The sequence below is a fragment of the Dinoponera quadriceps genome, unplaced genomic scaffold (genome assembly GCF_001313825.1).
Source record: "Dinoponera quadriceps isolate SergipeBrazil2010 unplaced genomic scaffold, ASM131382v1 scaffold1658, whole genome shotgun sequence".
Classification (NCBI taxonomy): domain Eukaryota; kingdom Metazoa; phylum Arthropoda; class Insecta; order Hymenoptera; family Formicidae; genus Dinoponera; species Dinoponera quadriceps.
Window position 1 is genome coordinate 424,606 of NW_014555920.1, and position 13,781 is coordinate 438,386.

The following is a 13,781-nucleotide window of genomic DNA, read 5'->3' on the forward strand; positions in this document are numbered from 1 at the left end:
TAACGCAATTAACGAGCTGACGATTAATAACCCACCGTTATAGATGCTGCTGGATCGTTGGATCGTGCGTAGAGCGCGCGCGCGCGCGCGTTGACTCTCGCATGAAATCACGCGTACCATTCATACGTGCAAGTATATCGTTCTGCACTCTTCCCTCCCTCCCTCCCTCACTCCATCCTTCCTTCTTCCTCTACTTCTCTCTGTCTCTTTCTTTATCTCTCTGGCTCCCCTCCCCTCCCCACCCCCCTCCTTTCTCTGTTACACACACGCGCGCGCGCTGTTTGTCCTCGCTTTCTCTCTTTCCCTCCCGTAGTCTCGGACTCTTGCCCTCCCTCTTTCCCTCATGTGCGCACCTAAAACGCAGGAAAGGGAACGTAATAGCCTTGCATGATACACCGCCATTAATCCGTGTATATACCCTTCCATACTTTGGAGGAATAGACACCTCGTACGCCTCGGTTTCATAGCCGGTTCATCAGCCGGATATCTCCCCGTTCCTCCTCTCCCTCTCTTTCTCTCTCCCCTTCTTTCCTCCCCCGCCCTCCCTCTCGTCCTCGCTTCTCTTCCTGTCTCTTCCTCTCGCTGCCGATGATTTAATTTCGGCAGGCACTCTTTGCCACGAAACGACTCGCGCAAGAACGGATGCACGCTTTGCTCGGAAAAGGCCGCGCGAATGTGATTACGACGTTGGAAAAATTAAGGTCACACGCTCTCGGATCTTTCACGAAAATTCCGTGAGGCGGACGTAAAGATGAGATAGTTCTCTCGAGATGTATCCGTCTTCGCGTCTGAAATATTTCCAAATCTGACGACAGTTCGATATCGGATATACGTAAACGGTCGTTACGTATAAAGACTCACCGCCGTTGCGTAATTTTTTTTCGAAAAACGCGACTCTCGAAATTCACTCGTACTCCCCGTGAGTCCCGCAAAGATCTATTCCGCTTTGATGTAGACTTCTGCATACACACTTCGTGACACCGAATCGGGGCCGAAACGTTTCTATTTCCGCGTCATGCCATCCAGCCCCGCTGTACACTATATTTCATCGAAATAATATACGAAACCATCCCGGCGAGCCGTTTCCTCCCTTCAAACGTGACGTTCAATCGTATAGTTTTCCTGACAGACAGTTCCAATCACGGGTCGTCATTCGGTAGCACGCCCGTTTCTCTTCTGCCTGCTCATTCATCTCTCCATCTGTTCGTGCGCTCACACCGCCGCCGAGCGTCGATCAATCGTGAATCGTAGATGGTGCTTATGGCAGGTGAATGTATCGCGCAGATAATATCGCTTGCTCGAAATGGAGTCGATATCGTTTGTAATCGGCGCGCGGCTTATCGCATCGCCGTTGTTGATTGATCCCCGACAATTTGAATCGATAACTCGCCGGCCGGTATCCTTTTTTTCGCTGTTTATGCGCGGATCGTTATAATGGACCGCCGCATAAATGCCGTTTAAGAGATCGGTATCGTTTCTAAAGGGGGAAAAGGGTTTAATATGCGCGACATATAATAGAAACTTAATAACAAATGAACTCCGGAGAGAAGGAGAAATATTCCGGAGAGCTCTTGATAAAGGCAGGGCGAGATGGCGAATAAAATTAATCCGGCGGGAGCCCGGCCGAGAGATTGTTAAATGTTAGACGGCCTCCAAGTCGGTCTTAACTTTCGGCCGTCAGGCGATCGCAGCCGCCACGAGAATTCGATCGGTGTTAACCAGAGCCGTACTCGTCAAACCGATAATTCGCCTAAACTTTGGCATTATCGTAAAGCCGCGTTGTAAATAGCAAACTTACCTCCGTCGCGCACCACACACATATTTCAATCACACACAGGCTGACGCTCGCAACCACCGGGGATACGGCTTATTATGAGGAATGAAAATATAGACGGGTGTACTCGCTCTATACTAGATATACCAGAAGACACACTTTCAAGCAGTAACCCGCGACTCACACTTCCGTTATTAAGTACCGAAGCGTCGCTAAATCGTTTAAATATTTCGCGCGACTGCTCGTCGCTGTCGCCTGTTTTTTCCCCCTCCCCCCCCGAACATATGGATCGGCGACGAGATCTCGTTCGCGAAGATAGATTTCTCCGCCACGGTCGGCGAAACGAGACGATCGATCGAGAGGCGCTGAGGAAGCAGGTGTGTCTCTCGCCGGCGCGATAAATACGTCGCGCGTCCGCTCGCTCTCTCGCGCGTGAGCAAGTGAGCGACTCGATATGCATTTAAAAAATTTGGCGCATGCTTCAAATGAGCTCGTAAATACGAGCTGTTCTACGTAATGAGCGTCCTCGATGAGCACTCACCTGTAGGAACATTTCGCCGTCGAGGTGATGATGGTCATAAGCGGCGAGCGCCGCCAACTCTCTCGCCCTGTAGTGCGAATCGTGGTGTGAATTCTCTTCCTTATCCTTGTGCATCACCACTGCAACAGAATCGCGTAAATTATGAGAATACGAGCTCGTTGATCGGCGGGACTTAATAAAAATCGCTCGTTTGTCAAGTTGCTCATTAAATGTCTATTTTGACGGCATTAAGAATATTGTCTACCCGCTCATTCGCCGCTAAACTGCGTTATAATGCAATTTGACCGCATGCGCTCGTCGAAATCGATTTATGCGTTCCGCCATTTACGTTTTGTAACGCAATTTTTTGTCATACAAAGAACTTTTGTTTTGTACACCAGCTATCTCTACATTTATTCCGGCACGAGCGACACGTATATGTTTCGAGTGATTATACGGGGACCGTCGTCTCTCTCTCTCTCTCTCTCTCTCTCTCTCTCTCTCTTTCCACACTAATCGCGCTCGCTTCTAATGTTCTCCAAGATTCGGAATGGCGAGAATGTGAAAAAATAGAATGGAATCACTACTGTGCGGAAAAAAGCCACATCAACTCGATAATGTGCGACGCCGAGCAAAAACCGTCGAGGAAACGTCGTCGAGAGCTCGCGCTCTGAGGAAAGAAAAGAGGATAATTTCGACGGTGCAATTAAATTTCAATCAAGCCGCCTCGTGTGCCGTACTAGTCCGCGAATCTTAATAAGGCACCCCTGCCCTCCTTCTTTGTGCCTCGCTATTGCCCCTTTTTTTATCACGTCGGCCGCAAATCATGGGAATGATTAGAGGGCTAAGCGGCCAACCATCGGCCCGTCGTTGTTGTCGTTGTCGTCGTTGTTTCACATCGCGCACGAATGCGAAAACGAGGACCCCGCGCGCTCTTTCTCTCTCTCGCGCGCGCAACCGGCCGCAATCACAATCAGCTTTACGATTTCTTTATTTCGCGCACATAAACCGTGCGGTAGGGAGTTTCTTGTCGCCAACCACGAGAACTTACGACGCGATTTACGATGCCCACCCTTGTCGAGCTAGACGGTGCTATCTCTCTCTCTCTCTCTCTCTTTCTCGATCACAATATTGAGAGCTAACAAGGAATGAAAGTTTGCCTGGCGTCTCCAGACTGTCGACACGTAAATCACCGAGTGGAATAGAAAGTGACGTAAATCATATTAAGTTTATTATAAGTCGCGTTAAATTAATTTCGAGAAAAAAAGGAATATTTTTTTTTCGTGGTAAAAGAGAGCAATGAAAAGGCACGAGATAGAATGATTTTGAGAAGGATGATTACGTTGAGGTCCTGACTTTTCCGGACGGGACAAAGGGGATTTGTGAAAACACCCTTTCACAGAAGGGGAGACAGCAGTGCAAACGTGTGGCGAAAGGAACGGTCGATTTACGGGAGGAGACGTCGCGCGAAGGATATTCATCGGCGGTTTGCATAAGCGATTGCAGATCCCGATCGGAGATTACGGGAGCGGCAGGAAAGGACAGCGGCGCGGAATTAATGCCGCGCGGAAAACGTCTTGATAAGAGCAAAGACATATTTCCGGTGCTTTGTCCGGTTCGTAATCGGCCGTCGTTCGGGAGACGACATAAATACGGTTCGTTTCATCGAAATTCACCGTTCCTCGTATACGAGGAGCGCGCCGCGCGTATGCACGTATGCCGACGAGCGCGCCTGGGATCTATGCGAAATCGCGATTTAAAAGTCGTTAAAGTCGGCCGTAACAAACCGAGCTGTTATCAGATTTATCATATTACAGGCTGTAACGTCGGTTATTATTTGCAGATTTTTACGGAAGATTAAAGCGACGATGACGTCGGCGAAGGGCAACCGAAAGGGCGACGGCGACGGACGAAGGGCAGAGGGGTGGAGAAGGGCAGGGAAGGGAGAGGGGGGGAGGGAAGACAGTTTTTGCTATAACGCAAATTTATGTTTCTCGGCCACGACGATAATTAAGGCGATCGCTGTCAAAGATTATAATTTCAACGGACACTTTTATGCAGATTCGATGATGATCGATATTAGGCGTTTTTCGTCACGCTTCGACGGCTAAGCATTCGCTTTCATTTCGACCCGGCAAGCCCGCGAAACTCAGCGTTGCTCATTTCCGCGGGCTCAAAGAGCAAACAATGATTTGCCAAGTTACTCAATTTACCGGCGAAGTACGCACAATTACAACGTCGAGTCTCTTTGGCAAACTTCCGGAGAAGATAATTATTTCGGAAGTTACCGAGAGAATTACCTCAAAAGAACACTGTTCTTGCTATCAAACAACAACGGTTTATTCTAGCGAAATAACATTTTCATGAAAATCAAGTGATATTTGGTATTAAATTACGTCGTTTACATTAAACAAACCCAAGTCAAACGGTGTTTACTAAATCTAAAGAAACTTCTTTCTCTGTGCATTCGGGCGCAGATTCGCCGCCGCGGATTACGATATCGCGGATCTATGAATCTCGATCGCCGGGAGATCGGACCGTATGTCGCCGCTTTGTTTCGCGCTGGCGCGACTCGAGTAGCGACGACTTTAATGCGGCCGGTTTATTATTTAGTGCGACGGTGGTCTCGTATGTTCTAATTACGGCGCGCATATTAAGCAGGAGACGAGCAGGTGTATGGGGCTGCAACAGATCGACGGTGTATTATAGGGTTTAAAAGGAAGTGTCGCTCACACATCCTGTCACGTACGTAGTACGACGTAGTGCCGCGTCGAGCTGAGCCGTTTCCCCGCGCGGGTCGGACGCGCTCCGTTAATCCGTTTGCGCTTTAAGTCGCCCGATCGATCGGATCCGAGGGAAGGCAGGCGCGTGCGTTTATTTCCAACGAAATTCGGCCCACTTTTGCGACGGGTAAACATTACTTATACCGCTGCGCGAATTATTCCGCGCGCAGCGCGAGAGTTACGGTGCGACGCGGCGCGATGAATGAGGCAGCGAGGAACGCGCGTAAAGCTTATATCTGAGGATATAAATACGCAAGTGGTATACAGCGTGTGCAACATACGAGAGACGTGTAAGGCAAATATTGCTCGTGGCTCGCGCGATATTACGTTACAGCCGAGGCTGTAAATCGTAATCGATAACGCACGTATTTCTCGTCCGGCCGTTCGAGTCGTCGAATGAATACCGCGGAATTAATATATTCTCGAAGCGAACGGTAATTATAATAAAATCCTGCCAACAACGGTGAAATTTGCGGTCGATTGCAAAAAGCGGATACCTTCCGATCGAAGCTTCGAACGGGCGGATTTATCTACTATCGCGGAGCAACGACGCGTGTGCGGGAGATGTGCGAGAGTACCGTCACTCGTAAATACCGTCGCACTGGCGCCGCCGCCACGCGACCCTCCGGGGCAGAATAGCGCGGCCAGGATCCATTAGGACGACCGCAGGATAAGCGTGGAAGCCGGACGAACGACGGCCGCACGTGCGTATCCGACCGATCGCCGGCCGCCCGGACGAGCAATTCGATTTTCGATCGCCGGCCACCCCGAGCTAATGACCGTGTCTAATGTCTCCCTCAAACGATGACTCCTTCTTCGCGACGAATCCTGCGAGAGGAGCTGTGGGAACCGAAGAAAACGGCGCGAAACGTTCCGAAGGTTCCTCGCGACAAGACGATGGATTCGCAGACGACATCGCGACGGAGAGAAATTATATATTATTAATTCGTGAATGTTATATTAATTAAGAAAGACAGGCGGAAACGGCAGGCAGCTCGTCACGGGAGTACGGGAAGGAGGGAAAATCTTATTCGAGGCCTTCTTCGCGCGCTCGAAAACTACACTCGATATACATCGACGCGAATAGCGAGCTTTCCCTCTCTTTTTTTTTTTCGCGTATACAGAGTAATTACATTGGCGTGGTCATGTCGGTTGACGGCGAATCAACAATTGCTTCCGGCGGCGTGAAAAAGGGGAATAAATGTGCGAACGTTGCCGGAAAAACGCTCGCGGCGACGCTAATCGTTGCGAGATAACGCGACAAAAGTGGAGAGAGAAAGAGAGAAAGACAGAGATATATACAAAGGGGGCGAGAAACAAAACGACGGGCGCGCAGATGCGATCTCGGCGGCGCGGAAAACGTGGAATTCTGGTGGAAAGGTCGCGCCATCGCGATGCGCCGTGGTGCCGCGCGCCGGTGCAATCAGTAATAATAATTACACTTCCTCCGGCAAGGTCAGTTTATGAACACATACGCGCCGGAGAGGAACGCAGGAAGCGGCGGCGGGATCTAAAAGCGGAGGCGGAGGCCAATCAGAACGCTGCGAGCTTCCAGCGGGAGGAACGCAGCGTTGGGGAAGAGCCGTGGTTGTGCTCTTCATCAAAATGAGATTTAAAAATTCGCGATTTTTCACATCTCCCACCGGAAATTCGTATCACCTCTTCATTATATTCTCCTGATGCCAAAATGCGAAAATCGTATAATCGAGCAATTTTTCAAATTCTCCACCGGAAATTCGTGCTACCTCTTTGTTCATTATATTCCCTTGATACTAAAATATGGAAGTCAGGAAATTTTGAAAGAAATATTCCTCGATTTGGTGAATGTGTATCAGGGGAATATAATGAGCAAGGATGTGATATAAATTTTCGGTAGGAAATTAAAATACTTTTAGAAATTTTGTTCGGAAGAGGTACAAATAAAAAATAACCGTGCTAAGATATAACTAATTTTATTTTTATCCTTATTGTAACATAATGCAAACAATACAGTATAATATAATATATAATAAAATGTACACAATATAATGTAATATACAATGATAACAATATGTAATATAGCCACGAAACGCTCTCCGCACCGGCGACCGTATGGTCGCCCACGCCTGTGTTACGCGCGTCAACGAGCCCCCCTGACGTAGCTCGGCTCTCGCTGGAAATTGGCGGTAATTGAATGTTGCCTGTTATTTTTAGGAGTTACCGTCGCCGCGACGACGACACTGCCAAGCTGCATCCAGGCGAAGCCGCGCAGAGCTTTCAGTGACGAGTCCGCACGAAAAACTCTCTAAAATGCCGATCAATGTATTCCCGAGTCGAAATTTAAAATCTATGTCAAGTTGATTTGGTTCTACGTTACATTCTCCAAAGAGATCTTCTATTCTGTTCCCTTTGATGCTACAAATAGGAAGTTATTTCCGTTTTCCCCACTTGAAGACTTCACGTAGGACCAAAATCTCGACTTAGGTTATCACTGACAAATACATAATCAATAGTCACTAGTGGTCACAGTTAGAAATATAACAAATGAGGTTCCTCGCGACTCTGATATCGAAAAATGTGAATTTTGCACAAGCATGCGAAGCATTAAATCGTTCTTGGATCGATGTTTCCATCTCCTCTCACAAGAGCCGCCCGGAGTCGGAATACCACGCTCTCGTCCGAGCTCTCTCGCTACGTCAATGACCGTTTTTATTAGATCGTCGTTGCGATCGCTCAGTCGGTCGGTCGCTCGTACGCTTCATTAAGCACCGCCGCCCTCATTTATATAGACGTCTTTGAAGTGCAAATAATGACGCTGCTCCTCGGGGGTGCCTTTCCTGCCTACCTCTCCGGTGACTTGCGTTTTACGCGAACCCCGCCACCGCCGCCTCCGCTGCCGTCGGCGCCGCCGCCACCGGCGTCGACCGCGGCCGGCGGTCGCGCGAAGCCCGGCTAAGTGAACGATTAAATAAGTGATTATCTCCCGATCACATAATCGATCGATGATTGATGAAGTCGCCGCTGCGAGACGTGTATTAACAAGCGCGCCCGACGCTTAATCGCTCTCAATGGACGCGCCCGACCACCGAGTTAGATCGTTGGGTTCACGATGTCACGCGGAGAGAGCGACGTCGGTGTGTGATTTGGGCACGTTACTTCGTTGTTTTGTTATTCCGATGGTCATGGGGTGTGTACCGGATGTTCGGACGAACCGATGAATCCGCACGAAACAGCGAATTCGACCTGAGTGTCGACGGGTGACGAATTTACGCCCGCACTTTTACAGTATAAAAATCGTAAGAAATCATATATTATTTGAATACGGCGCTCTTTTTCGCATTCATGTAATATTTATTTCGTCCAAGTAAAAATTTGCCAAAGAGTATTGAAGTAATTACTTACTTGAATCTAATACTTTTTTTCTACACATACATACTTATTAAAAAAATGTACTTCTCTTTTCAGAAATATTATAAACTTTATCGGAGAAAATTTGAGGAAAGAAAAATTAAATTAACGTAATAATTAAAAAAAATTAATGTTTATATCGTTCACACGTCAAGTACAGTGAAACGTTCGATTTTGACGAGGCATTTGAAAAGTGATAATTATGAATTTATTTGATACGGCGGCGTAAGATTGAGATAAGCGGACGAAAACGGCTCTTCCCGCGAATTCCCGGCGAATTTCCGCGAATGCGGGCCATACATCACAAAAGGCGGTTCCGCCGGAAGATTTGCGGTGTCGAGCGGAACTCTTTAGTCCCGCGGGATTACGGGGAAGTGACATGGCTGCGAGATCCTTCATGGCTATATGCAAATGGGGGAGGGATACGCGCAAAGACATTGCACGTCAGAGCCGCCTTCGGGTTCCTGCTGAGTCAGGAGCAAGCCGGGAGAACGCGCTTGAGGCGCGCGCGAGGGGTAAGCCGGGGCGAATATTAAAGATTAAGCACGAGGCACGCAGATTAGCGTGCTAATACACTTGTTCTTTGCGACCGGCCGGGCCGGCGGGACCGATTGTGTCGCAGAAACGAATGGCTTTCGCCGATAAGGGAGACGAAGTGCTTTTCGTCAGGTCAGTCGGCGGGTTTTTAGAAGCCAGACTAGACCGTCCAGACCCTGTCAGGACGATACAACGGCGAAATCACCGATCGCGACTCATCGTCCGTGGCGATGCGAGCCTCCATCTCGATTCGGCGAAACTCCGAACATAAACTTGGAACTTTGTTCGAACTCTGTCTACAACTCGTCACTTTATTCCTTTTGCTCATTTACGTAAAGGCTCATCCAGTGTTATACAGCCCGAGCAATCCGTTAGATCCGATTGGTTTGGACAGATTAGCCCAAAGTCGGTTACTGATTTGAAAAATTCATTATTTTCCTACGGTACGCGATACATGTTTAAGGTTCTTTTTCCATATCCCGAATCTAAATTGTAGTTCTATATCAAGCCTTTAAGTGGAGAAAACGACGAGAATTTCGTATTTATAGCATCAAAGGAATACTTATTGTGTTACTTCGGAAACTTAATGTAAGATTAACTATACTTAATGTAGAAGTAAAATTTCGGGTGATAACCGACTTTGGGCCATCCTGTATCTTTAGTTCCTGATCAAACCTGGAAGTATGCGTTAACCAGATTGAAAAGCTCAGTGAGTGTTTAGAAGACAGTTCTCTCGATACTGAATGCACTCAATGTCGCTTCGTCGTGTCCTGTTGTAAGAAACAGGAAATCGCGGAAAATTAGCATTTTCATTCTCGGTGTTCATCGGTATCGCGTCGTTATCTTATGTTTGCGTTACACTTGCTTCGTTATTCGATCACGAAGATTGCGAACAGCAAGGAACGAAGGAAAGAAAAGCGTGTGTACGTGCAATACGGGCGACGTGCGCGCAACGCAATATTTATAATCCGCGTAAATCCCTGCGGAAAGACTTATCTCGCGGCGCATTTCTCGCGCGCCGCGTCTTCTTTTCTATACGCAGCTTGCATATAATAAGCGCTTAAGTAATTAGCTTAATGAGGTAATTTAAAAACATGTTATTAGAACATTACATACATAATAAGCTCTTTCACCATGCGCGGACATTAGTAATTTATCTGCACACGGTGTGCCCACTTTAATCGAGATGTAGATCACTGTGAAATCACATCCGCATAATCACCGCCGCATAAACACTTTTTCTGTTCTCACTGCATTCCATGTTTCTTAAAGGGGGTTTTTTGCGCGGAACAGGAAAACAGAGCGATCTCGTCTCTTCCTCCTTCTCCTCTGATAAGCTCGACAATCTGTTATCGGTATACAATTTTATTCCAATTAATTAGTTCGTCACGCGAGAAAGACCGTACGAAGGTATTCAGCTGTCCCTCATCCTGAGTGAAATTTTAATTCTACACTATAGCCTTGTCTACATTAAAACTTGCTTTTATCATTGGACTTCAAGCTGCAAACACTAAACCGTAAGCTATAAGCCTTAATATATTGAATCAAGTAATCTACAATACAAATCCACGCTGCAAACGGGAGTTGAAACCTCCAGAGTCCAAATTGTACTTCTACATTAAATCTTCAAGCGGAGAAGACGACAATAAGTTACCTATTTGTAGCGTTAAAGGAGCACAATAGAAAACCTCTGAAGACTAATACAGAACTAGACTTAACACAAGATTAAAATCTCGACTCAGGATTCAGGAGGACTGGGCATATTTAAGAAATCGTCGATTTTCCCGAAGCAAGTACATTGAAGAGACGGCGGAGAAAGCGAGGCGCGCATTCTCGCCGGGGCGATCTTCGTCCCGACTTGTGCGGACCGCAAAATTGGAGGAAACGCCGATCGTGTTCGACGGCGGAGTTAATTCGCGGTCTGGGCAGCGCGCGCTGGACGATAATGCCGGCAAGCGGAGAGAAAGAGAGGGATTATTAGTCATCCATCCGGCTAATGAATGATCGCGCGAGCGCGCGTACCGTCGAATGCGAATTTCGCGGGGGGAACGCACCCCAAATTACCGACTCGCGCACCGGATCGCCGTCGCAGTTGCCGTTGTCGACGTCGTCGTCGGGAAAACGTCACAATATCGCGTCCGTTGCACGTGGGTGAACGTGTATCGCCGAGGATCTTTTATGATACACCACGCACCGTGCAAGGTCGCATTATATACCCGGTGCATGCGTGCCCTTTTCTCTCTCTCTCTCCCTCGCCGAAGCTGCCTACCGCGCGATATAACCACACGGGGATGATTACAGGTATTACACGAGGCACGATACACCGCGCACCGCGCGTGTACACCCACTTGTCGATGCCTGGATGTGCCGCTCGGGGAATTCGGAGGACTCCTCGAAAGACGAGGGAAAACCGAAGGGATGAACATCGCTCCCTTCCTTGCCACAGGAAGGAGAAGACAGAGCCGGTGTGTCTCCGTCTTCTCATTGTCGTGTGACCGAGGTCACGATTCCGAAGTATTCGCTACTCGGGATCAAAGCCGACTAAATTGCGAAACGGCGATACCGTTGCGATCGTCGTGGTCGGGGAAGCAGTTTCGCCGGTGAGATAACCAACAGGGAGAACCCGCACGTCACGTCAGCGGCGCGAATTAAAAGCGCCATCGGCGCGCGCTTCCACACACGCGGCACCCTTTTTTCCTCCTCCTCCGCGCAAATTTCAGCGTATGATCTGATACCCGAGCAGGAGGAGGAGGACGGACAGTCAGACACACCGGGAGTTTTTATCGAGACCGTCGGCGGCGGCGACGACGGCGGCAGGCGGGAGAGCAGTTTTCGCAGGCGCTCTTTAGTGCTCGACGCCGCGCACACAGCCGTGGGCGCACCGGCGCGTATATGTACACACACGGGTGACCGTATATAAAGTAATCCGTCAGACAGAAGCGGGGTGATAATGCATGAGCGCGGTGGCCCCGCCCTATCCCTGTAACCGCGATAAAATCTCTCATTACGCAACGAAACGGACCCTCTGCCGCGCTAGACTGTTATCCTCAGACGGGAGCACCAATAAAGCATACGTATGTGGAAATTTATTTTTGTTTTCGCCCCGTGCAACCTCCTCCACCTCCTCCTCCACCTCTTCTTCCTCCTCCTCCTCCTCCTCCGCCTCCCGCTCGCCCCTCAATCTTTCTGAGGAATCGACGAATGGTGTCGTTCGTTCAACCGCCCTACACCGGTCGAGCCGTATAAAAAAATATGTGCCTGAACTCGGAGACTCGCGCAATGCGAGAGTAACGAGAGAGAGAGGTTATTGCCTTAAGTAGTATACGTACGAACCGGAAGTATCCTTGATTGGTTATTTTTGGCCGATTATTGTTATGTGACTGAGTTACTGAAATTTTATACTTTGTGTAAGGATGATTTGTTATATTTATTTTAAAAAAAAATATATATATATACGAGAGAAAAATTTTTTGTTGTCACAGCAAATTGTTAGTTACTACAATAACAGCAAAAAGATTTGTTACGCGAAAAAAATAATTTTGCTGTTGTAGCAAAACGTCGTTGTGACAGTAATAAAATTTAATCGGCATAACCAAATAATTTTGCAGTCCATATATTCAGCAAATAGCAGAGTCAATACTCTTAACAAGATTTTCTGCTGTCCAAACCAAATTTTGCTATTGCCACAGTAACTAACAATTTATTGTGCCAGGAAAAATTTTTCCCTGTGTACAAAATTTTAGAAAAGCGTTTCCGGTCTTTTCGGAATGCCTCGATTTATTTGATCAACGTCGGTTAATATTATTAATATTTTCCGTCTCTCCCACATGTTAAGAATTTTTGCGAAGCGCAATAGAACGGTATCGTTAACAGAGCGTCTAAGAACGGTCGATAGCGCGTTGAAATCGGAAAATTCATAGTGCTAAAAATAAATTCACCTTGATGACACTTTTGGCCTGGTATTCGGCCATTACGGTAACGCGTAACGCGGAGTACGTAGCGAGCGCAATTATGACAGATTACACGTTACAACGGGATACAATGTGTTCACAGAATAGTTACACATATATATACCGGGTATTGCGAATATGCGTGTATATGTGTGCGCGGGTATGTACGCGCGCGCAACACGGCACAATTTGTACCCATCGCTAATTAACTCGCTAATAGTGAGTCATCTCCGAATCATTAGGTTACATCACGTAGCAGCATTCTTCTTGTTCGGCTCTGCACTAATTATTTCGCTTTATTACGAATGCCGATCTGCCTTTTTAATGACAGGAACAGTCTCATAAGAGTTTTTCTTTCGAGTCACGTAAAACGTTCGTTTACTGCAATCTCAGTCGACAAACGTTGCCGAGAGAGAGAGAGAGAGAGAAAGAGAGACTTTTTTCTCTCCGCATTTCGTATCCTAATTCGTACGTTTGAAGTAATATAGATCTAAGACAGGTGCCTAATTGTCAGTCACGAGAAAGAAATTTTAGAGGATTGCCAAGAAAACGTTCACGAAAAAGGAAAGAAGAAAATACTTTTACGTCAACCTGCCTCATTACGATGCCCTAATTATGCGATAAGTTCAGCAATTTTAACAGTAGCTATACGGAAGTGGCTAGAAAACATTTCCTCTTCCGGAAATACCAACTCGGGTACAACTGAAGATAAACGAATCAACGTTTGAAATTAAAAGAATACACGTTTGATAATTAAATTAATTACGCTTATTAAAAAATGGAGATCAATCTCATCATGAACATCCTGGGCTCATGATGAGCAGTTCGGT

The 13,781-nt window shown here is 47.4% G+C and overlaps 1 protein-coding gene across 1 annotated transcript in view; it reads right to left on the reverse strand.

Moving 5' to 3' along the window:
• LOC106745752 overlaps nt 1-13,781 on the reverse strand; it is a 186,769-nt gene that overhangs the window by 48,088 nt on the left and 124,900 nt on the right. The window contains exon 3 of the mRNA XM_014621635.1: nt 2,316-2,434. Coding sequence (XP_014477121.1) covers nt 2,316-2,434 — 119 coding nt within the window. The remainder of the gene's footprint in view (nt 1-2,315; nt 2,435-13,781) is intronic.